General features: G+C 44.0%; 1 protein-coding gene across 4 annotated transcripts in view; it reads left to right on the top strand.

The window, feature by feature from the left end:
• The window catches only part of AIMP1 (aminoacyl tRNA synthetase complex interacting multifunctional protein 1), an 82,412-nt gene extending 56,852 nt beyond the window's left edge, over positions 1-25,560 (top strand). For all 4 annotated transcript variants that reach the window (XM_088479461.1, XM_088479460.1, XM_088479462.1 and 1 more), the window contains 2 exons: positions 14,792-14,960; positions 25,288-25,560. In XM_088479461.1, the coding sequence (XP_088335587.1) occupies positions 14,792-14,960; positions 25,288-25,454 (336 nt within the window). In that variant the 3' untranslated portion in view covers positions 25,455-25,560. The remainder of the gene's footprint in view (positions 1-14,791; positions 14,961-25,287) is intronic.
• Positions 25,561-26,167: the final 607 nt, after the last annotated feature.

Raw genomic sequence — 26,167 nt, 5'->3', positions numbered from 1 at the left:
TTTCTACTCCGTTAATCCCCTACAACATTGGGATTTTCTACTGTGCCATACAGACATTTTCTACCATAGCGTGAAAACTTGTAAGAATATTATCTATAAAATGAGTATTTAGATTTCAAACAAAGTTTTATTCTTTCAGAGTAAAGAATTCATGAAGTTTATTTTTACACGGGCTTCTATGAACCACAGAATGAGGGAAAATAGGTTCTAATTTGAAGGCTATTTTCTCTTTTTCATTTTTTCCCATTGAGACCGGACTTTTATGACTGCGTCCTTAGTGCCAAGATTAATGCTAACCTTGGGAATGATTACAGACTGATTCCTCAGAGTAAAGCAGGGAAGATCTGTGCGCTGCCAAGTCATTCGACTAATTAAATAATTGTGTCTGATGTTTGCTCGAACTTTAAAATAAATACGTGCATTAATAATAAGGAGCACCTGGGAAATACAAAAAAAAACATACTTGATGTGAATCATGTGGTCCTAAGTACAGATATAAAACAACAATAGAAAAATAAAACATCTGGTCAATTACATTTTATAGTCATACATCTTCATCATTGCTTTAAAAAATACTCTATAAGTGAAGTATCTACCATGGAAAATAATTTTCCAACTATATCAAAAATGGAGCATTTTATTGCTAGTAAGTGTAGTCCAAATACTGACAAAAGTGGTAGGGATTAAATAAGTGCATGTTCTCCCCATTTTTTTTTTTTAACAATAATTTAACCACAAGCTTTCTGCAGCTCAACTGCTCCATTTGTGGTTCTATGGTAAAACCAGGGAATAACATCTCTTGAAAAGCGAAATTGCCACCAAAGTCAGGCTCCAGCTGGCCATTGTTAACATGACTTTTATTGTTTAAAGGAAAAAAGGAAAACTCCAGACATCAGAAAATGTTTTGTGCCCACACATAATGAACAAGGGACACATATCATTATCTCCTGTCTAGCAGGCACGTTAGTCAGCTACACACACATGCTCTTTATCTCTCAACATTTCATGTTATGACATAGGCGTGAGACGTTGGGGAAGAGTATCACAGGGAAAATCGAGCTCAGAGGGACATTCCACAGCCTCTATGATTATTACTTCTTGTGCCATGTGACTGGGGTTGTCATGGTAGTCAGATAACATGTGCAGCAATCAATATTAGCAGTCTGTATAAAGAAGCCAAAGAAAAAAATTTTATTCCCTAACTGCTTTTATAACCTGCCATATTAATTTCATGTAAAAAAAAAAAACCGCACACCTTATATTTTTTCATGGGCTTGATGCAATTATTTGAATTTTTATTTTAAAATGTTTATATATTTTTGTTTCTCTTTTTTTGAATGCATTAGAAAACAATGCCGTAAACCAGAGGTTCCCAAACGCGGCCCTCAAGGCACCCCAACAGTCCAGGTTTTAGAGATAACCATGGTTGAGCACAGGTAGATAAATCAAATTGACTGAGGTACTATTAAAGTCACCTGTGGTCAAGCATGGATATCCTTAAAACCTGGACTGTTAGGGTGCCTTGAGGACCGAGCTTGGGAACCTTTTTGCCTTAAACAGTTTTGCTGGGTACACACTGGCAGATATATTGGCCGATCAATTGATTGGCCAATCTTGTGTGCGTTTGCTAGTGTCTACCAGCGATATGTCACATCGCATCGGCTGTGCTGCACATCCGATGCCCAATATATCTGCAGATATATTGGGGCATCGTGCTGTCTGTATTGGTGGTCAGTCGGCTGCCCGTACACTTGCAGCAGAGGCCGCGGGGAAAGGGGCACGATACTCCCCCCATCCAGCAGGACCCGTGGCCAGATGACAGATGATGGTTGTTCAGTGTGTATGAACAACCATCATCTGCCGGTATATCTGAAGATCACTCGATCTGCAGATATATCTGTAAGGTGTGTACCCAGCTTAATACACACAAATGCCATGCATCTGAAGCCAAAATTAACTTAAGCTGGGTACACACTGGCCGATATATTGGCCGATCAACCGATCGGCCAATATATCGTGCCCCCATCGGCCAGTGTGTACAGATGATATGTCTGTGAACAACGTCGTTCACAGGCGTAACGCATTGTCTGTGCTGCCCAGCCAATGAACAGATATCTCTGCAGACATATCTGTCCATCGGCAAGTGTGTACGGGCTATCAACCGATCGCCCGTACACAGGGTTGCAGAGAGTGGGGGGGAGCCGCGAGCGGGTACTACTTACCCGACTCCGGCACAGCTCCCCATCCACAGCAGCCCAGCACACGCTGCTGTGTGCTAGGCTGCACTGAGAGACTGTCCGAGGCTGCTAAAGCAGCAGTCCGAGCAGTCTCCTGTGCCAAAGGGGGAGCGATCACGCTGATCGCACCCCCCTTTGGCTGTGCGCCGGGCTGAGGGGCACACAACGCCCCCCCCTCCCCAGCGCCACAAATGTGTTTAATTTTCTCGAAGGGGGTGTGGTCCGCCCCCCAGCCACCAGGACCCGTTGCAGCACAGATGTTGGTCGTTCAGTGTGTATGAACGACCATCTGCAGATATATCTGCAGATCACTGGATCTGCAGATATATCTTTCAGGTGTGTACCCACCTTTAGAGTCCTTGCTCTGACTTACATATTTAATTAGTCATTATTGTGACTCCAGGTCAATCTTCAAGCATTTACCCACATCCTCTAGCAGAAGTGACTCTAGTAAGTGTGATAGCTTTGTTAATTTATATATGGTGATTCTTACTTAAGAATCACCATATATAAATTCTTCAGTAACAGGGTAATTATTTATTTATTACCAGTTAATTATATAGTGCACACATATTCTGCAGCGCTTTACAGAGAATATTTCACATCTATATACATACAAAATAATTCAAAGAAAATACAGTAGTGTAGTAAATCCAATTGATACATAATTTCCACCACAAATGTACCCAATAGAGAAAGTGCTATGAAAAAAGTTCTCCTATTTCTCAGGAGTTGAAACTTCAGAAGGATAAATACCATTACTTGATTATTTAAATAAAAAAAATGTATATATTAAAAAAAATATAGGAGTACACAAATATATTCAAAATAAATAATAGACCATGGATGCAGTATGCACTATTTTTGTGTAGCCTAGATTTCATGCTGTGGTCATTATGAATGGACCCAAAGTAAAGAACAGCACTCTTCATATAGCTGGTATGCTGAACACAGCGCAGGCCTATACTTCACAAGTGTATGTAAACATGATGCTGGTTTGAATGAGCCTTAACAAGAAAATAAAGGTCACATGAAATATATTTATATTACTCACATTGTGTGAATTGCTTCCCAGAGAACAGCCTAAAGCGGACATATTCTTGAACCAAATAAAGCAATTGGGTGACACTTTACATCCCCTCCACTTCCAATGATAACATTGATTGAATAATATCTCAAACCTTGTGACATTTATGAAATGGGCTCAGAAGTGTGGCTGATAATATTTTTAAGACAATAACTTTGAGTTTGGAAGTCAAAAATTGACAATTCTTTAGCTTTGGTCATTTGACGGCAGGGATAAGATTTTTTTCGGATTTAGTAATTTAAACAAAACTTCCTGGTTTATAATAAGGAAAGTGTATTACCAGCATATTTAAATCCAAATGAGTTGTACCATAAAACATGTCTATCTCACATTATTCATTAATAGCCTAGTTTTGTCAGCTCAGGATACAAAGAGACAAACACGGGACTTGTTCATGGTATTTTTAGCAGGAAAAAGTGCAACAGTAGAGTTGGGCAGACCTTCATTTTTTTATGTCTTTATTTATAAAGCGCTGTAAATTGATAGGATCATAACACAAATTATATACATGAGACGGAAGGTAGTATGCCATTGACCCAATCTTATAAACATACGCAAGTTCACTATGTATGTATGCATTTGGCCTCTTGCAATTCGTTTGTGAACATTATTATGTCTTATTGATTTGTCACATAAAAGTGGGTATATGATAAAGAAGTATAAATTACTAGGTGTGATTGTTTTCAGTCTCCTGCAGTCATGTCCGATCATCAGAAGATTAGTATAGCCAATCAGAATTGTCACAACAGCAGGATATGAGTATAATGCTGGAGACAGTGACCTATACACTCGTGTAATTATGTTAGTGAGGAGAGAGCTGCATGTGACAGCCGGGGGACATGTGGGGAGAGGGCTGGGGCCAATAGAAAATTAGTGTCAGAAATTAGGCAACTGCTACAGTACAGAGTAGTGATGTGAAAGTTTTTGTCAAAATGATGTAGTTACAGTAGATTGCAGTGTCAAACGCATCTCTCTATGAAACGTAGTTCATACGTCCCAAAAAACAATGTATAGTTTGGTTTGAGAACCATGAGGCAAACATGAGTAACCAATCACAGTAATATCTAAATCCATTTATTTAAACATTTAAAGGCAGATGCTTTCTAACAATGGGCTTGATACAGAGATGTACGCTAATGCTGCCGCAGTTATATATTTATACGCAGGTACTGTGCCAAAATATGCAAATGTCGCAGCCACCGGGATTTGTATTGAGACGCCCACCAACGACTTCACATATCCTAATGACTGCATACAAAGACTTAACATCGGTCGCAGATCAGTCGATAATTGGGTTTCTGAGTAACCCTATGGTGGCACAGAATTGCTGCCAAAACTTAGACGCTAGAGCCATTTTCACTGCGTACAGGAACGCCCCATAGCCGGTTGCAACACCCCTGCATTTGAATCGCAACCTCCCAGTTGCCACCTATAAACGGTCCCTCCCTGTCAATGATCACTTCGCTAATAAATCCTCACTGTGGGCGACACCGGTAATTACACTTGACACGTGCAGTACGACTCGGACGTGTGTGCAGGCCACCGATAGTCGCTCAACTGCGTAAACATCGTAAATATTGCTGAAAGCATATACCTTTTATATGCTACATATATAGATATTGATATTTCTATGATTCTTATTACTCCTATGTCCCTCACGGTTCTCTGTGTATGTAGTGCAAACCAGACTACAGATTGCTTTGTGGCGTGTGTTGGAGAGAGGTGGTTTTGCAGCGTTTTTTTTCAAATTTTTAACTATTTATGTGATTTATTCACAAAGTTCATCTGCATTACAGCCCGCTAATCAGTGCCAACCTCTTAGTTTCCCTGGTAGATCAATCATCTAATTTGTTCATGCTGTGCTCATTGTAATTTATTACAAACTATTGTGTGTTAATTTATGGGATGAATAGATACAGACTGTGAATTAGTTTTTTCTTCCGAAAATAACTTGAAGGGAAATATTCCTGCTGCCAGCCATCATAAAGCTTGGGTTGAATTACACGTAAAGGAAAGGCTCGTTTTCAGTCAGATGTTTTGGAAGTTTTGTTCAGGCTCTATGAAAAATCCAATTCTATCTTATTTCTGGCAGAATAAAACATGAAAGGAAAGTGAATAGCTGGATGAATAGTACCTAAACCTGTGTTTGTGTACTTTGGCCTTTTCTGTTTTCTCTGATCATGTACTAAAAAATGTAATATTGTTAGTGTTATTCCTATTTGTTGGGCAAATGCAGGATTTTGTGTTTTTCAATTTGTTGACACGTTTTTTTATGCATGTAAAATGGATTATGTGCCTGGCCACATCCTGAGTATGGTAAAACCTTTCCCACATATTAGACCTTAGCACATACCTTTCATAAACCACAGCAGTGTAAAAATAATATGACATTCTTCTATATCATTTAGAGATGCATCACATGATACATTATGGTGTCATGTTTATGTGTATAGTATGGACCTGTTCCAATTGTTCCTTATTTGAACTTTACATTCTTTAATCAACCTATAAGGGTGGGTGCTCGAGCAACTTTCCTCCATTTTAGAAACACTCCACTCATGCTGTGTCAGACAGAACAGTTACTTCCTGGAACCGATGCTAATCAGGCTATCACTGTATTGGCTACTATTGCAAACGTGGTGCATCCTGTGCTTATGAACCATCACCTGGTGCCTAAAGGTGCATACACACAGAACGATATATCGTTGCGATATGAACAATAACGATATAGTTCCGTTTGTATGCAATGAACGACCAACGATGCGCGCTCCTGCTGGACGATAACTATATCGGGCATGCCTGCAGGCCAATCTGGACGATATCGTTAATTTTCTATATGGGAGAACGATCGTTGGTCGTTCATTGTTGGTGAAATCGTTGGTGTGTGGATGAACATTATCGTTCATCCAGCACACCAGAAATTTCAAGGGAGATCGTTCAGCGATATTGTTCGCTGAACAGATCGTCCCGTGTGTACCCAGCATAAGTTATCTTAACACAACATTAAATCAGGGGGAGATTTATCAAATCTTGGAGAGTTCTCAAGGTACCAACCAATCAACTCCTAACTGTCATTTTTCAAACACAGCCTGTAAAATATCAGCTTCTAGCTGTAAACAAATACAAATAAATACAAGACATAAAAATGTCTATATTCAAGCAAAACCCAACTGTACAGTAATACTATGTATATTTCATGCAATTCTCACAATCTTTTATTGGCTCTACAAACTCTTATTTATAGAAGAGAGTTTTTTATTTATTTCTTTTTTTATTATAATTAAAGCATGCCATCATGGGGATTGCATTGCACACAGGTCTGCAGAGATCTCAATGTATGGTCAAAATGAAAGGTATTTCTTTGAGAATTAATAGAAATAGCTTTTTATCGTAAAATATTTGTATTCAATAGAACAGGATTTATGAAAATATGTGAGGTTAACTTAACTTGCACGACTGAGCCGCCAGGTCCTGTGCAACTAAGCTTGCATTCAGCATGTTTTTTTGTGTCTTAGTCGCATACGAATGCAACAAACTGCTTCAGGAAGCTGCACTTGTACATTGGATATGTGACACTTTTATGTCTGTCTGCGATTGAATCTGTATACGAAGCAGTCACACACAGATATACAAGTGTCCCATATCAAATTAATTAATGCAGTCTCCTGAAGTGGTTTGTTGCAACCATTTGCGACTAAAGGCCGTATTCAATTGCCGGCGAAAAGCCGTTCCCGGGGAAAACTTTTCGCCGAAGACGCAATTTCACCTGTTGGAAACTTTCCGCCGCATTCAATTGCAAAGACTTTTAGTCGGTGCAAAAAGTCTGCACCTTGTAACCAGCGGAAAAGATTTGCCTCGGATTGGAGGCGGAAAAATGTGCAGCATTGGGGGTATGGGGTGCAAAGTTGCGCCAACACACCTGCAGCCTTGGTACAGTCCCCCAAAGGTAATCTGCGTCAAAAAAAGTTAAAAATGTACTTAAGATCACCCCCAAAAAGTACTTTTTTGGGGGGCAAAAAAAACAAAGTTGGGGGACAAAGTTAAAAACTAGTTAAGTAGACTCCAGGGGGTCCCCCAAGTATGCCCAAGCTTTTTTTTTTTTTTATTGCAGGTGCATGCTGAAGGTGCGTTTTGTAAGTTTTAAAAAAATGCTCTTTCTACATCAGGGTCCATTTAAGCCTTTTTATGGAAACATACTTTTTGAAGCAGAATTGGATAAGATAGTGGCTTCTCTGGCAGCCTCAAAATCTGCAGGTCAGCCATCAACAGCTACATCAAAGTCTAGGCAATCTTCTTTCTACTTCAGGGTCCATAGGGTATCCACAGGATGCCTTGGGTATAGGTGATGACGTCAGGCATCGGGCACCATAGAGTTAAGTTTTCAGCCTCCCAGGATGCACCAGGGTCCCCCTCCTATACCCCGCCCCCGAGCCAAGGCATCTCAGTTTCGTTGGTGCCCGGCTCGGAGTCGGAGCACATGTTTAGAGGGTGGCGAAGAATAGCCCCTGAAGTTTTTTCAAGGCAGCTGTGGCTGCACATCTGGGAGTACAGCATGGACAGTCACTGCTGACGTCCATGCTGTCTCCCCTACACCCCGCCGGTACCAGAACACCGGTACTGATCCGGGGATGCTGGTAAGCATCTGGGATCACGGCTAGTGGTGACCCCAGATGTTTCGGACCATGGGCGGATTCAAGGGAAGCAGGGACAGCAGGCCGCAGCTGAGCTGCAAGCTCTGCGGCGTCCCAGGGGTTAATTGCATGCCAGGGGAGCGCACCTTCCCTGTACACAGCCAGCGCCTCCCCCGCTGCACACAGCCCTCTTTGCGCTGCCGATTGGTCCTGTGGCAGCGTTCCTCCCCCAGGCCGGCCTCCTCTCTGCTCCTCGGTGGCCATCTTTGTATGGTGAACGCTGCTGGAGCTGCTGATCGGTGGCATCGCAGTCTGGGTTCCCCGGCATACCTCTCCTCCGTTGACTACAGGTTTGTGTATGCAGCGCTGTGTCCTACCAGACTCTGTGTAGTTGAAGAACAGCGCTGATAGTGCAGGGATTGATTTCTTCTGCATTGTATGTGACTTCTGCTATTGTCTGCTACCTGTACTTTCACTTTCTACTGTCAGCCATTTTACTGTCCCTGCTCTTCCTCTGCTAAAGCCCGTGCGGTGATTGCAGGGTGGTTATCCCACTATACTAAAGAGTATCAGTGAGAGGGGTCACATACTTACCATCATGTCTGAGAGTGAATTTCCTTTCCAGCTTATGTGTACTAAGTGTAATGTACCAATAGCGGAGGGGGAGGGTAACGCAGAGGGGCTATGTCGGCAGGGTTATTTATTGGCGCGGCCAATTACTGTCACGGCTCCGGTACAGGAACCTCCCTGGGCTTGTTTCGCTAAGGCGCTTACAACCCTATTGGGCCAATTAGCTCTGCCACCTACGTTTTCCCAGATGGGATTGTCCCAGCAGTCAGTGGTGTCGTCACCCATGCAGGGGTTCCCGAGACAACTGATGGTACCCCACAGTCTCCCTATTTCCCCTCCCCAGGTTTCACAGGAGCCTGCATGGGTTAATTCACTGACAAATTCGGTACAGCATTTGTCGGAAGTGTTACAAGGGGAGTCTGTGTTGCGGCCTGTGGCGTCTCTGTCTGCTCCTTATGAGGATGACAACGTGACGTCCGATGATGGGGAGATTCTGGATCTATCTGACCAAGAACCTCTCCGTACTAAAGAGTCGGACGCTAAGGCCAAGGTTTATATTCCTGGCCTTATTCTGGCAGTCCGCATGGCTTTAGTTATTGAGGATGATGATCCTCCGGTGTCCAAGTCCAAATATGCCTTTTTTAAGGATATTAAGGGTGACGCCACAGTGTTTCCTCTTCTGGGTCAGTTAGTAGACCATTTAGAGGAGGCGTGGAAACACCATGGTAAACGGTATCAGCCTCAGAGGCGCTTAGCCGTGGCTTATCCGTTTGCGGACAATTATTTTTCTAACTGGGAATCCCCTCCACAAGTGGATTCCCATGTGACACGCCTAGTCCGAAGTGCCACCTTGCCCATGTCCTCCATGTCCTCCTTGAAGGATGCTACGGACCGCAAGGTGGAGATCTGCCTAAAGTCCATTTATTCCCTTGCGGGGGGGGCATCCAGACCGGCTATGGCCGTATGTTGGGTAGCCAGAGCTATGGAGCGCTGGGCTGATAGTTTGGAGGTGTCTTTGGATTCCGACTGTTCGGCTGAACAGGCCGAGTTGGTAGGCAATCTCCGGGATTCGGCCACTTACATCAATGAAGCGGCCTTGCATATCAGTATCCTCACATCTAGGATTTCTTCGGCAGCTGTTGCTGCTCATCGCACCTTATGGTTGCGATCTTGGAAAGCGGACGCTGATTCCAAAAAGGGCTTAGAAGCTTTGCCTTTTAATGGAGAAGTCCTATTTGGTCCGGATCTGGACCTAATTGTAGCCATGCTCGCGGCAGCCAAATCTGCATGTCTCCCGTCTGCTGCGGTCCCTTCAAGTTCGGGTACATCGTCCTTTTGGCCTTACAGGGCCCAGGGTAGGCCTAAAGCACAGTCTTTTCCCCGACAGGCTGGGCCCAACAAATTGGCCAAGCCCAGGAAACAGGCCTGGAGCTCCGGACGTCCGGCCCCTAAGTCAGATGACAAACCTGTGGCCTGACGGTTCGGGCCTCCCTTTGGAGGATCCCAAAGTGGGAGGCCGCCTGCTGCAGTTTGACCAGTGTTGGTCGATAACCACGACAGACAATTGGGTTCAGGAGGTGGTTTCTCACGGGTATGCCCTCTCCTTTCGGCACAGACCCCCATCCCGGTTCTTCACCACGGGCCTTCCATTAGACCGGAACAAAGCCTTGGAACTGCGGAAGGTTTTGCACACTATGCTCCAGGCTGGAGTTTATAGTGCCTGTTCCATTCTCCCAGAGGGGCCAGGGTTTCTATTCCAATCTATTTTTGGTGCAGAAACCCAATGGGTCGTACCGTCTGATACTCAACCTGAAGGCCCTCAACAAGTCCTTGCGGGTCCCGCAGTTTTGGATGGAGACCCTACGGTCCATCATTCTGGCGCTGGAACCTGGGGATTACATGGTGTCATTGGACATACAGGACGCTTACCTGCATGTCCCTATTCTTTTGCGCCTTCAGCAGCTCCTCAGGTTTGCAATCCACAACGATCACTTCCGGTTCCGGGCGTTACCTTTTGGCCTGGCGACAGCACCACGAGTGTTCACCAAGGTCATGGCGGCTTACCTGCGACTGCAGGGAGTCCGCATGTTGCCGTATCTGGACGACCTTCTGTTGGTGGCGGGATCTCCAGAGCTGCTCCTACGCCATTTGGACCTGACGATTGCAGTACTGCAACGTCACGGCTGGTTGATAAACTGGCAAAAGTCCACCCTGATCCCGTCTCAGAGGATTCTGCACCTCGGAGCCTTGTTGGACTCCAGACAGCAGTGGATCTTTGTGACGGGGGGGAAAAGATCTCTGCCTTGCAGTTGAGGGTGCGCAGTTGTCTACAGAGTCGCCGAGTGTCTCTGTACTCGGCGATGAGGTTGCTGGGCTCCATGGCGTCAGTTTTCGATATGGTGGAATATGCCCAGTTTCACTCCAGACCTCTGCAGCAATTGATCCTGTCCAAATGGACTGCCTCAGAGTCTAAAGTCCCAGACGATGGTGCTCACTCCGAAGGTTCGCCTGTCTCTAGCCTGGTGGTTGCAGACGACCCACCTCAACCAGGGTCGCCCATTTTGGGTGGCGAACTGGGTCCTGTTAACAACGGACGCCAGTCTTCGGGGATGGGGAGCTGTCACGGGTCCACACTTGTTCCAGGGCAGGTGGACTCAGGCAGAAAAGGAGCTTCCAATAAACATCTTGGAACTCCGCGCGGTTTTCAATGCTCTCCAGCAGGCACATCGGGTTCTCCAAGGTCACCCCGTGCAGGTCCAGTCGGACAACGCCACCACCGTGGCCTACATAAATCGACAAGGAGGAACCCGAAGTCGGGCAGCACTTGTAGAGGTGCCCCGCATCCTGGTCTGGGCGGAGCACAATCTCCCGGCTATATCAGCAGTATTCATCCCGGGAGTCCTCAACTGGGAAGCGGATTTCCTCAGTCGCCAGGACGTACATCCGGGAGAATGGTCTCTGCACTAGGACGTCTTTCAACTTCTGGTGGACAGGTGGGGTCTTCCAGAGATGGACCTTATGGCGTCACGGCACAACAACAAGTTGCCGGTGTACGGGTCTCAAACAAGAGACGAAAAGACGTCTCTGGTGGATGCTCTGTCCATCCAGTGGACGTTCTGATTTGCTTATCTCTTTCCTCCGTTTTCCCTTCTTCCGCGGGTAATCCGGAAATTCAAACAGGAAGGGGGTACACTCCTGTTGATAGCTCCCGAGTGGCCCAGGCGGCACTGATTCTCAGACCGTCAGAGTTTGTCCGTGGACATTCCTCTACGTTTGCTGCTACGTGGCTCGGCTGTCTTTGACGACGTGGCTGTTGAGACGGCCATGTTAAGAACCAGGGGGTTTTCCAGCTCTGTGGTGCAAACCATGCTTAGAGCTCTGCAAGGATATACCATCGTGTGTGGCATACGTTCTTCCAGTGGTGTCAACCGAGAGTTTATGCCCCTCGGGAGTTCCATCTGTCTAGAGTGTTGGCTTTCCTACAGGCGGGGCTAGACCATGGGCTTCTCTGAAGGTGCAGGTGTCTGCCCTATCAGTCTGGTTCCATCATAGGATTGCTGCGCTCCCTGATGTGCGCACCTTTATGCAAGGTGTTCTTCGCATTCAGCCACCTTTTGTTCCACTGGTGGCGCCTTGGGATTTAGCTGTGGTCCTGAGAGCTCTCCAGGGACCACCATTTGAACCACTGGGCTTAGTGGACCTTAAATGGCTGACAGCTAAAACAATATTCCTTCTGGCCATTGCTTCGGCCAGACGTGTTTCTGACTTAGGGGCTCTCTCCTGTAGACTCCCTTTGCTGATTTTGCATAGGAACAGGGCGGTGCTACGCACTCGTCCTGGATTCCTTCCCAAAGTTGTTTCAAGTTTCCACATCAACGAGGAAATCGTTGTGCCGGCTTTTAACTCACCTGATCTTTCAGTGAGGCCACTTTGGACGTTGTGCGGGCCTTAAGGATTTATGTTGACCGCACTTCTTTGTTTAGGAAGTCGGACGCCTTGTTTGTCCTCTATGGCTTCCGTAAGAAGGGTTGGCCTGCTCCAAAGCAAACTTTGGCAAGTTGGATTCGTATGGCAATTTCAGAAGCTTATCTTCATGAAGACCTTCCGGTTCCATCCTCTGTGAGGGCTCATTCCACTAGGTCTGTGGGTCCGTCGTGGGCAGCTCGACGTGGTGCCTCTGCAGTCCAGATCTGCAAGGCTGCCAGATGGTCCTCTGTCAATACCTTTGTGAGGTATTACGCTTTTGACACCTTTGCCTCTCAGGATACTTCCTTCGGGCGGCGGAATCTCCTTTCAGCACAGGAGCGTCCCCAACCTTAAAGGATACTGCTTTGGGACATCCCCAAGGTATCCTGTGGATACCCTATAGACCCTGATATAGAAAATATGAGATATGGTAAGAACTTACCTTTGTTATCTCTGTTATCCATAGGGTTCCACAGGACTCCCGCCCTGTCACACCTGTGCTGCAGGTGGGCTTTACTCTGGTCACCTGTTTTTTTCCGTCTCCCTCTGGTGAGAATGTGATTCTTGTGTGTGTCCAGATCTTTTTTCTCTCTCTTACTTCTCCTCCTCCGGCCTATGGCTTGGTACGTAACTGAGATGCCTTGGCTCGGGGGCGGGGTATAGGAGGGGGACCCTGGTGCATCCTGGGAGGCTGAAAACTTAACTCTATGGTGCCCGATGCCTGACGTCATCACCTATACCCCAAGGTATCCTGTGGAACCCTATGGACTTCGTAGAAATAGAGATAACAAAGGTAAGTTCTTACCATATCTCATATTTTAGCGTTTTTTAACCATGCTTGCACCCGTTTTCATGTACCCCAAATTTGCTGGGACCACTTATTTTCTGCAAAAAAACCTGCTAAATGCTATTCTTCACCACGTGTGCAAAGATGCAATATAAAACCAATTGAGAGCATTTAAGCACCCCAAATACCTTCAGCAGGGCTATTCGGGGACATCCATAGTGATCCCCCATGTCAGTGCATCTGATGGGGGATGTCAGGGTGATTTCCCCAAAACTGACAGGACTATTCGCCGATTTCAGTTTCGCCGGAACACCTTCTCACGTCCTTTGAAATTTAATAGTGCGAAAAGCGGTGACGAGCGCGGTACTTTCCCGGAGGCAAAACAAGCGATGACGGCGAAAAGTCCGGGACTTTTCACCGGTAATTGAAAATGGCCCTAAGGCCCATATTCATTTAAAGGCGAAAAGTATGAAAGGTTTTGCCTGTCCGACTTTCCGCCTCCTTCTCCTGTTTCAGAGGCAAAAACTTTTTGTTCGCGTCCCCGCCTTTCACCCTATTCAATTCCAAACCACGCGGAAACTGAAAGCGGCGAATGCGGAACAGGCGGAAAGTGCTGTCAGAAGTGGGGATTTCAGTCAAAAAAGATGCACTAACATAGGGAATCAATGTAAATGTGTCCTAATACCCCTAATACAAGTGTTTGGGGTACTTAAGTAGTTCAAATGGCTTCTTATTAGTGTCTTTGCACAAGTGGTGAAGAATGGCATAATGCAGTATTTTTTGGTGAAAATAAGTAGTCCAGTCAAATTTGGGGTACTTGAAAATGGGTGCAAGCATATTTAAATGTTTCTAAAGTGAATTTTTTTAAAATGTAAAAAGCGCACCTGTTACATGCACCTGCAATCCCCAAAACACCTGACCCGTCCTTGCAGACCCCCAAGAAGTCTAGTTCGCTAGTTTTTATGCTTGTCCCACCACTTTTTACTTTTTCGCCCCAAAAGTGAAAGTACTTTTTTGGGGTGTTCTTAGGGGTATTTTTTTGGCCTTTGGGGGACTATGCCAGGGGTTCTGGGTCATTTCCCCATGTTTGCATCCCAAAATAAAGACTTTGCACTTCTTTTCACCTGTTATTCTTTGGAGAAACTTTTTCACCTATAACATTGCATTGAGTTTCTGCTTAGGCGAATTCCGGCTGGAATTGAATTTGGCGATAAGTTCCGACCAGGCGAAAAGCGGCAATAGGCAAAACTTTTTCGTCGATTACAGCTTTTCACCTCTAATGGAATACTTATTTTCCGGTGAAAAGGATGCAAAAAAAAGGACCTGACGCGCTGAGAAGGGATGTTTGGCACAACTACAGCAATAGGGTATGAAGACACAACTGTATGTACAATCTACTGTGTCTGGATAAGAAAAAGATTGTGACCTCAGCTCTAGAAAGAGGATCTAGTATTTTAGCTTTGTACTTCCTTTATGTTGGATGTGTCGTAACCTGTGTCATCTGTGTTTATAGATGCAAAATCGGATGGCGGTGCTGCTCTGCAACTTGAAACCTGCCAAAATGAGAGGAGTGCTATCCCAAGCCATGGTTATGTGTGCTAGCTCTCCGGAGAAGGTGGAAATATTGGATCCTCCCAGTGGAGCAGTTCCTGGAGATAGAATTACCTTTCAGGGCATTCCAGGTAATATCTACTTCCTCAGGGGACTTCTGATATTTTTGCAAGTCACTAGATGGTGATGGTTGAAATTTTCTAAATTCTTTCACAAAATGTGTTTGGCCGTGACATTTCAGAAGTCTGTTCAGCAGATCTGGTCAGAATCCCGACTATCATTTTCATTCAGTATTCCTCAAATTGCTTTTGTTAGCATGCACAGTGCTTTGCATCATAACAAATTCTAAAACCTCTCCCTGCCCTCATCCACAAGGAATATTAAGCAGTCCAGGCTAATTTCTACTTATACAACATGCAATGGGTTCCCTGCTATAGTCAAATCATGTCTGGTCAGCACAGGAATAGTATCCCTATCTGTATGTGGTGCTGCAAGAACAGTGACGATTCCCCAGATTCTACCCACCCAATGCTGAATATCATCTTCACATGATTTTATAAAATATATACATATTTCTGCATTTGGTATTATTGAGGGATAGTTTTCTTTTTTTTTGGAATTATTTTTCTTAGAAGGCTCACAGCGCCTCTAACTGAAGCAAGTTTTCTTTCGAAGGATAGTAACATGACAATGGTTAATTGGCAAGTTTGACATATGTTAAGTGGAATACCTAGCAGGTATTTCCAATTCTAGTCCTCAACTAATCTCCAACAGGTCATGTTTTCAGGATTTTTTTTTTTAAACTTTTATTTTAAATACACTACACACATACAGTATAATTTATCCAGTAGAGATATCCCAAAATGGGGAGGCAATCGGGAAGCCGACTGTCTATATACCGGCAGCCGGCGTCCCGACTGTCTTATCCCGGCAAGGGTGAAATGCCGGGCGTCTAGATGTAGACGCCCGCATTTCCCCGACGCCGGGAGACCGGCGCCCGGCATCACGATCGTAGTGATGCCGGGCGCCGCGAGCGGACAGCTGCAGGGGGGAGGGTTAGGTTTAGGGCTCCCGGGGGGGGACTTAGGGTTAGGCTAGGGGGAGGGAGGGTTAGGGTTAGGCACCCCCGGGGGGGACTTAGGGTTAGGCACCCCCCCGGGGGACTTAGGTTTAGGCAGCGGGGAAGGGGGTGGTTAGGGTTAGGCACTTGGGGGGGAATTTAGGGTTAGGCACCCCTAAGGAGGGTTAGGGTTAGGGGGGTTAGGTTAGGTGAGTAAATACTCACCTCTCCACGATCGGGATTTCCAGCGCTGTCGGGCTTCCGCTGCGTCGCACTCTGCTCCTGTCGGGCTGCCGCTGATGGGAATCGAACCGCCGGCCAGGCGGCCGGCGGTATTTCATACCAATCCCCCAAAATGGATATCAAAAACAGAAAATATATCACAGTAATTGAGGTTTCACTGTTTTCCCACATTTTAACAAGTAGTGCAATTTTATATATTTTTTTTTCATAAAACTTCAACATTTCCATATATAAAAAACAATCAAACAAAGACAAAAACAGCTATTAGGTATATCTTTAGGAAAAGAGAAAAGGGGTGCTCCTGGTAGTGAGGAGTTATGATAATTAAACCAAGGGCTCCATACGTGCTGGTATTTAGATACTGTATTATTTAACAAGGAAGTGATATATTCCATTGATGAAATGTACCATAGCCTGTTAACCAAAACAGTTTTATTAGGGGAATGAGGAGATTTTCAATGTTTGGCTATTAAAAGTTTAGATGCGTTGCATATATGCCCAATCAATTTATTTTCAGGTTTTGACGCCGAACGCAGAGGCTCCTGAAGCAGTATTACAAGCAGATCCATGGGTACAACAGAGGAAAGCATTTCTGACATTAAAGTTACTGTCATAGACCAAAACTGATGGATTACGGGGCAATCCCACCAAATGTGGAGGAAGGAACCCTCCATACCGCAATTACGCCAACATCTATCAGAAGAATTTGGGTATATGTGATGTAGTTTGTCGGGTGTTAAGTACCAGCGGGTATAGACTTTAAAAGACGTTTCCCTGACGCTAACACTAATAGAGGCTTTTGAGACTTGTAATCGTATTCGGGCCCATCCCTCATCATCTAGTTGTAGCCCAAGATCACGTTCCCAATTTGATTCAAATTTTTCTTTTGGGGGTTGTTCGGGGGCCAAAATTGAGTGGTATATCAGAGATATCGCTTCTTTACGCCCCACCTAGTACAGACATTGACGTACAAACTGAGTGGGTTGACGAAGAGTTCTAGACTGACATTGAGTCCGTATAAAATGGGTAATCTGAAGGTAAGGGTAGTGAAGGGTGGGAGGGAGGTGATGTTTTTCCTGAAGGTCTGTAAATGTGGGGGGAGCAAGCTCACCATAAAAATGCAAGAAACATGTTATATCTGCTGAGAGCCAGGGTGCAGCCCAGCTTGTCGAGAAACCTGGGAGAAATAGAGGATGCTTCCAGATAGGAGTTAAAGGAGATGGGAATGATGTGAGTGAAAAGTGCTGGTTAATTATGTCCCATGTTGACAGAGTGAATTGGATGGAGGGGTGAGAATAAACCGAGGCTGGTCTGTGAACCCGTGGGAGCCAGGGAAGAAAAGCTACACCTAAATCCGACGAGGATGCATTTTCTATGTCAACCCATTTTTTTGTGCCTGGGAAAGAATGCCAGGAGATAATATGACTCAATTGGGTCGCATAATAATAATTTTGTAGTATTGGAAGACCTAACCCACTGTTACCCGTAGGTTTGGATAAAGTAGAGTGGTTCAGACGTGGTTTTTTACCTCCCCAAATAAATCTCCCGATCAACTTTTGTATTGACTGTATTACATACATAGGAACACGAACCGGAAGTGTCTGGAACAAATATAATAATCTGGGGAGTATGTTCATTTTGACTGCATTTATTTTACCTATCCAGGAAACATACAATACTTTCCATGTCGACATGTCCCTCTGCAGCGCCCGAATCAGGGGGTAGTAATTTGCGCTGTACAATTGGGTGTACTGTTTGGTGATAAAGATGCCTAAATAACGAATCTTCATCGGGCGCCATTGAAATTTAAAGGTGGACTCCAAGCCAACTCTTGTTTGACGTGGGATATGCAGAGCGAGTGCTTCAGATTTTGATTCGTTGACCTTGTAACCTGAGATCTCACCGAATTGGTGCAAGTCCAGGAACAAGGAAGGAAGAGATACAGTTAGATTGGACAGTGTGAGAAGCACATCATCAGCAAACAATGATATTTTGTATTGTTGAGACCCTAAACTTACTCCTGTAATATTGGGATTTGCTCTAATGTGTGCGGCTAATGGCTCTATACATAGAGCGAAAAGCAAGGGCGAGAGCGGGCAGCCCTGTCGAGTCCCATTTCCCAGACTGAACACGTCTGAACAAATACCATTAGTTGTAACCAATGAGAATGGGTTCTGATAGAGAGATCTAATAGCATGTAGAAAGCATCCACTAAATCCAAATGTTTCTAGGGTGTGGAATAGAAACGGCCAAGACACTCGGTCGAATGCTTTATCAGCATCAATCGCCAAAATCACTGAGGGTAATCTGGAGCGATTGATACTGTGGATAAGATCTACAGTTCTGCGAGTGATGTCTAGACCCTGACGATGGGGTATGATACCCACTTGATCCGGATCAATTAATACCGGCAAGATCTCGTTAAGTCTATTCGCCAAAACCTTGGCAAACAATTTAATGTCCATGTTCAGTAGAGAGATGGGTCTGAAATCTGAGCATAACTTGTGGTCTTTGTCTGGCTTAGGGATAACAATAATTTTGGATTTGGTAGATTCCGGATGGAATAGTGAGCCATCCAAAATAGTTTTTAATAGTTTTGTTAGGTGTGGAATTAACACAGCCCCAAAGGATTTATAATAAACCATAGGGAAACTGTTTGGGCCTGGAGCCTTTGAAGGTTTCTGTATCTTAAGGGCTTGAATAATTTCTTCTGATGATATATCTTGACTAAGGTTAAGCGCTGTGTGGGAACTAATAGTGGGAAGATTACATGAGGTAAAAAACTCCCTTTATTTATCCATAGATGTAGTGAAGTCTAAAGGGGGAGGTATATTATATAATGCTGCATAGTAATCTTTGAATGTTTGGGTAATAACTTTGGGGTCATATGTCAGATTACCCGAGCTATCTTTCAGTGAGACTATTGCTTGTGCTGCCCTTTTAGCTCTTAATTTTTTAGCTAATAAAGCGTCCGCCTTATTACCTTTGTCATAACATTTTTGCCCGAGCCAACGCAGGTTTTTCTCAGTTTTTTCATCTAAAATATTATGTAGTTCACCCCTGGCTTTGTCGAGTTGTTGTAGTGTTGAGGTAGCATGTGTACGTTTATGTGTTGCTTCCAGTTGGGTAATTTGGTTGGTCAGAGTCAACATTGCTGCCTTTTGAGTTTTTTGCGATGTGAGGCATACCTAATGATTACCCCTCTTATTACTGCTTTATGGGCTTCCCATATCGTCCCAATAGGGACGTCCGGGGTAGAATTGGTCTCAAAAAATTAGTTCATTTTGGTGGTTAGTGATGTTTGAAAGTCTGGGAGGTTTAGGAGCGTTTCGTCAAGCCTCCAGAAATGCCCCCCTAAACCTGAAGACGACCAATCCAGGCGAGTCAACAGTGCCGAATGGTCAGACCAAGGATTGATACATATGGTCGAATCTACAAGTGTATCAGTCATTAAAGCGCTGCAGAGGAGTATGTCAATCCTCGAGTACGAGTCATGCGGGTGGGAGTAAAAGGTATAATCCCTGGCTGTGGGGTAGAGGACTCTCCAGGAATCAAACAAACCAGCCTCGACCATTTGTCTCTTCAATGTTTTGGAGTTATTAGAGCTGGACAAATGCGGGGAATTACCCGAGTAGTCTAAGTTGTGTGAGAGAATGGAGTTAAAGTCGCCCCCTAGAATAACCTCCACGTGTTGGAAATTATGTAACTCCAAAAAAAAGCTGCGGAAAAAATCGGACTGACTCGAATTTGGGGCGTACAAAGTTGCTAGGGTAATGTTCCTCCCACTGAGCTGACCTTTTAGTATGAGGAAACGGCCTTCCTCGTCTTGGAGTGAGTTGAGTAATGTAAAAGGGACAGAGTTGCGAAGCAATATCGCTACCCCCCATCGTTTTGATCTATGATTCGAATAATAGGTTGAAGGGAAACGTCGAGTGGGTAACGAGGGATGGCCTGTCTGTTTGAAATGCGTCTCCTGCAAAAACACAATATCAGCAGAATGGGTTTGAACAAAAGAAAACAACATAGATCGTTTTTGTGGGGTGTTGAGACCCCTGGCATTCAGCGTTAGAACAGAAAGTGGCATATTGAAAAGGGAAAAGGGGAAAGTGGGGTGAGGGGGAAAAGAAGAGAAAAAAAAAAGGGAAAGGTAAGAAATAACAGGGAATAACAGGGAAAGGTAAGAAATGTGAGCAAGGATCCCCCAGTCAAGGAGACCTGTCACGCAATCAGAGCACCCTAACTAACTTAGTCAAACGGGGCTCAAGATAGGGCGTGAGTAAAAGTTCCCCCTAGACAGCAATAGGGGAAATATTTAACAAATAATAAATTCAAATACCCTGAGGAAAAAAAAGAATTAATGGATTTATGGGAGCGTGGTGTGGTGAAAAATAAAATTAAAACATAAAGGCACGCTTCCAGAGCCCTAAAAAAAAAGAAATAGCTAAATAGAATAGCTAATTGAAGCAAGTGTGAAACCCTGAAAACATAGTAGAACTTATAAACAGTATTAAGATTAATTAAAAAAAACAGTTATAATAAAGGTAAGATATATGGAATACAATTAACCTAGACCATACATCCTCAAATATGCAAGGGTATATAGTCTGGTGGACACAGACCACATCAATATGATCTAATGGCGTAAACGCCATATTGGAAGGTACCTAGATAATATAGTTCAGGTGTTTGGGTCATTTTCTTCCGTCATTGTGGAGGAGCCAGGTGGAGTGGGGCGAAGGTTCAGCTGGTGGAGTAGTTCTTTACCCTCGCGAGGGGAGCGGATAGTATGTTGGCGGCCTCCGTTCTCCACTATCAAGCGGAAAGGGAACCCCCAACGGTATCTATATCCATGTTCGCGGAGGATGAGGGTAATTTCTTTAAGATCTCTGCGTTTGGCTATGGTGATAGGTGCCAAGTCTTGAAAGATTTGAAGTTTTGATCCCTCGAAGTTTAATGAAGTTGCATTACGGCTTGCTTTTAGGATATGTTCCTTAATACGGAAGGATAGAAAGCGGAGGATCACATCTCTAGGAGGTTCGGTATCTTTAGGTCTTGCGACGTTCTCTGTTTTCAAGATCTTCGTTCTTCTCTTTCAGAAAATCTAGTTTGCGGCTCAAATATTCTAGATCTCTGTTAGTTTCAGATTGCAAGGTAGAAAGTTGAGAAGTGGTCACTTCTAGGACTGTAGTACGTATATCAATATCAGAGTTGTCTTGTTTTAGTTCACCTACCAACTTGTGAAGATCGTGGTATGTTTTCAGGATTTCTGACTGGAAACCAGAGGGATAATTACTGATCCAGCGAAATAGAGCAAATCATCTATGCACAAGGAGAGAAATCCTGAAAATATGATCTTGGGGAATGGAGTTGAAAAACTTCTATGCCAGAGGTTCCCAAACTCCATTACAATCCAGGTCTTAAGGATATCCGTGCTTGAGCCCAGGTGGTTAAATCAAATTGTCTGTGGTGCTAATTAAGGCCCTCATTCAGAGCCGTACGCTCTGAATGAGGGCCGCCCTCCATAAAAATGGAGCTTCCTCCTGGACGCTCGTATAGCTGTGGGTCACCACCCACAGCCTATACGAGCGTGCAGTTTGATGGCCGCGATGGTCTTGACCATCGCGACCATCGAAACTGCAAGCCGGAGCCTGCGGTTGAGGTTTTCAACCGCAAGCCCCAGAGTGATTTTGGCTCTATCAGAGCCAAAATCACTCCCACTGACATCACTAGTGATGTCAGTGGGCCGGCTTCTGACGGGAGGCGTTCCCGTGGGAACGCCCCCGTCAGGGAGGCACGCCCCCGGCACGCCCACCAAAGGGGGCGTGCTGTCAATCAACATCGACAGCACGTCCCCTTTGATCAGACACAACGAGCGAAGGACTTTCCTTCGCTCGTCGCGTCTGGCGCATGCACACGACGGAGCTCCCTCCGTCGTGCGCATGCTCAGTGCAGACCATTGACCCACTTGCGAGCGGACAGCCGCTTGCGAGTGGGTCTGAATCAGGGCCTAAGTCACCTATGCACGATGTGCTCAAGCATGGATATCCATGTAATGGAGGAGTTTGAAAACCAAAAATTATAGCATAGGGCAGAGTTTCCCAATGTTTTCTTGAAAATTGGAAATACATATAGCTTGTAGCTCCACTCCTTTCCCCTTCAAAGAAAAAAATGGTGTCATCAGGAATTGGTGCAGTTTGGTGAGACTGCTGCTAAACTCTTTCTGGTCATTTGAAATGAAATGCCTTCCCATATGTTCTCAGCAGCTGCATTTATCTTCATCCCAACAGATGCCGTGTTCCCAGGATATCTCATGCTGCAACAAGCTAAGGAGTTGTCTGCTTTTCCATTGTTGCAATGTGTGGTTGGACGGTTTGCCAATCCATAAAAGTTATCTTAGTGATCCATGAAGCAAAATAACGCGATTAACTAGACGCTGAGCAAGACCTTTTAGCTAATAATTCAGATTGCAATGACTTCAAAAATCTACAAGACAGTGTACAGTGGAATAAAAGGCTACTTATCACAGGCGATGGAAATATTGCCTCACTTTCAAACATTTTAGGGACAGCAGGCAAATGTATGTTTTGCACAATTGAATAGATGTTGAAACTAAGGCAAATTTATAGTTTGCACAATTGTATAGATGTTGCAACTAACACTTTCTCTGCCAGTTGCCTGCATAATAATTCACTTCACCTGCCAGTCCTGCCTGTGGTTCTGCTGCCAGTCACTGTGCGTCCTATTCATTGATTGGGATGTAGTTATGAGTCCACCGGTCTCAATACCGTCAAGGATATTCTGACATACTTACCTGCCCTGTTGGGAACTTCTCTCTTCGGGCTGCCGCATCGGGATATGAACCGGCGGCTATTCAGCCACGGGGACTTCATACCCATTCCCATTGTTTTCAGGAGGAAGCACATTGTGATTGTTGTGTATGTTATGTGATCACTTTGCACTTCCTCCTGCAGTCAGTGTATAAGGATAGTTATCAATGAATGACAACAGAAGTACAGCAGGTACTTGGAATGGCAGAGAGAAAAGTTTAGGTCACGATGCCTTAAGTCGTTAACCTAGTAAGCACTAATTGTTAGTCAATAGGACAGTGATCAATGACATAATTAATTGTGTATTTAATGAGGGCACTGCTATTATAATTAATATAACAGCACTGCTAGTGTGATTCATATTCTTAATTTATTATATGTATATCTTTGTGAAGGTCATGTAAGTTTTCAGCAGCAATTAAAGGAACAATATACTAAACCTATATATATGCTATATCTATACTTGCCGAACATAATATCCAACTTTGATGTTTCTGTTTTTAATCTTGATCAGGTATTTTTTACCTTGTTCATTGATTCATTATGGTACCTAGGGCCATCTGTGCATATTTGTAGCAGTGTATGCTGCCAGTCAGTCCAAAGTCTGAAAAATGGCACCATATAATTTTTCCATATTTTCTGCATGATGTCTTGTTAGCCTGTATTGGTCATTTCCCTGTAGGAAAAATACAACTAAAGCTTAACTTTATTTATTATATGAGAGTATCTTCTGATGAAATAATATTGCATTTTAATTTTGTTCTACCTGGGTGATATGTATATATTTTTTTAAGGTACATCGTACTTGCGAGTGTTACTTTGGAAGACAAAGTAATGCCTAGCCACCTGTGGTGTTAATTTGTTCTCTGCTTTTTGTAAAAGACACTGGACCTTAGTCACCACTGGACCTTCATGTGCACAGCAAAACGCCTTTGTTTCGCATTAGTGCATCTAGATGATGTGCACAGAGGCGGAACAATCTCACTGATCAGAGGCGTAAGCATTGCAACCAAAGTTCAACCACTTGTTATTTTAATTGCATTAAATTTTTATTTATTTTTTTCTCCCTAAAGGGGCCTATCCCATTACACGACTTTTTGCACGATCCGAACAAAACCAGGAGGTTTTGGTCGCATCGTACAGAAAGTCGTGTAATGGATAACCGGCAAGGACCAGCGATGCGCGTGCACACTGGGTCCTTGATGACCCCGACTATCTATTGAACATCCCCGTCAACCTGACGACGATCGTCAGGTTTGGCATGTTCAGAGATAGGAGGTTGGCCTCCTGCACTGAATGACGTTCAGTGCAGGAGGTGCGCACCTTGGCGACGTGAAGGTCTGAACAGCTTTATTTGGCTTCATTTATGTTTTTAATTCTGAAAGTGAGGGGACATCGGGACTATATCACTTGTGCCTGTCTATAGCTTTGTTTTACATGGGGCAAACTGCTTCTAGAAATGAGATGAGACCCAATCTCCACTCGTTCAAGTGCTTTTATTGCCTGGTACTGTACACCCGACTCTTTACTTTGAAAGAAACTTCAGTTGCTCAGCAAAACCTATGTGCATGTGTAGTATTCCTGGTACACTTGTGTAGATCAAATGTTGTTGGCTCTGTTTAGGTTGTGGAATGATATCAACAAAGAAACTGGTACTGTTTTGTGTTACTACAGTATTCCATTTTTACAGTATATTGAGTTGTAGCCAACTCAGTAGACAGCACACAGTGTTGTAATGTAGTCTGTCTCATATTACGACATCATTTTGAAAAGCTACAAAGCCAGAAAGCTTCTATTGGGACTCACATATACTCATACGAAGCATACAAGGTATTTATGAGGTCACAACATTAATACAGACATACTCCTTGGACAAATATTAGTATTATGAGTTATCTATTGGTTCTTATAGCCATTTTTATTTTGTTTCATAAGGCTGACCATATACTGAACGATAGTAATTTAGATCAGTAAATTAAATGACTGCTCTGGAAGAATATCGTTTAGTGTATGGACAAGCATGAAAATGGTCAGGATCATTTGTTTTCATTATCAAACCTGTCCGATCATCGTTCAGCCACGTACATGCTGTGAAGTGAAGATCGCCTTCATCCATTATTGTGTGGCGGCACGGTGATTATCGTCCCATTACTGCCCTCATCCGTTTCTTCTCATCGCGCAGGCTTTGGCCAGCTTTAGTTTTTGTAAATAAGTGTTTCATTTGAAAAGGTGAATGGAGATGCTTTGGTTCTATTTAAGATGATCTTGTGACAAATAAACAATATTGGTTGGATGTAACAATGGCATGTTTGCTACCTATACTTCTAGGAGAACCCGACAAAGAGCTGAATCCTAAGAAGAAGACCTGGGAGCAGATCCAGCCAGACCTTCTTACTAATGAGGACTGTGTGGCCACATATAAGGGTGTACCATTTGAAGTGAATGGAAAAGGGATATGCAAAGCCCAAACTATGTCTCGAAGCAGCATTAAATAAATGATGTCTTTCTTTTTGGTATGGTGTGAAGAGCACATTCTAATGCTGTGCTAGTGATCTTTCAGAGAGCAAATTATAATAAAGGCTGACAACTTGTTAATCACCAGATGATTTGTATGTTCTTTCTTTCGGTTTAATATCATGTAGCTTTAAGTTTGTTGGGTTGATCAGTAAGTGTTTATAGGACTACGAGTTATGTTTCTATGGGGCAGATGTATGAAGCTCTGGAAAGTGATAAAATGCAGAGTGATAAACGACCAACCAATCAGCTCACAACTGTCATTTTACAGGCTGTGTTTGAAAAATGACAGGTGGGAGCGGTTTGGTTGGTCATTTATCACTCTGCACTATATGAGTGCAGAGTGATAAATGATATGATAAATGCCAGCAAGGTTACTCGTTTGCCATTCATTCATTCATTCATTGCCATTCATTCACCATTTCCCAAACAATTGTTTTGATCTCTTTGTCTTTATAATAGCGTGGACTGATAACTGTTTATAAATAATCTGCTTTAGAGTGGCTAATATAATTTTTGTGCTACCACTGGTAAATCTCAATTCGCTTGCCACTATTGTTAAATCTCTGGTTAGAAGTGGTAGATACAGGTTATGGCCACAGATCATATCAAGCTTGAAAAGAAGGAATTGTCAGAGCAACTCGCATCTTCCTAACTGACTTCTGCACTATTAATATGGTGCCACCATGTGTCC

This window comes from Taudactylus pleione, unplaced genomic scaffold (assembly GCF_031769625.1).
Source record: "Taudactylus pleione unplaced genomic scaffold, aTauple2 ptg000236l, whole genome shotgun sequence".
NCBI lineage: Eukaryota > Metazoa > Chordata > Amphibia > Anura > Myobatrachidae > Taudactylus > Taudactylus pleione.
The sequence above is the reverse complement of the archived record's forward strand: the minus strand, read 5'-3'. Positions and strand labels throughout refer to the sequence as shown.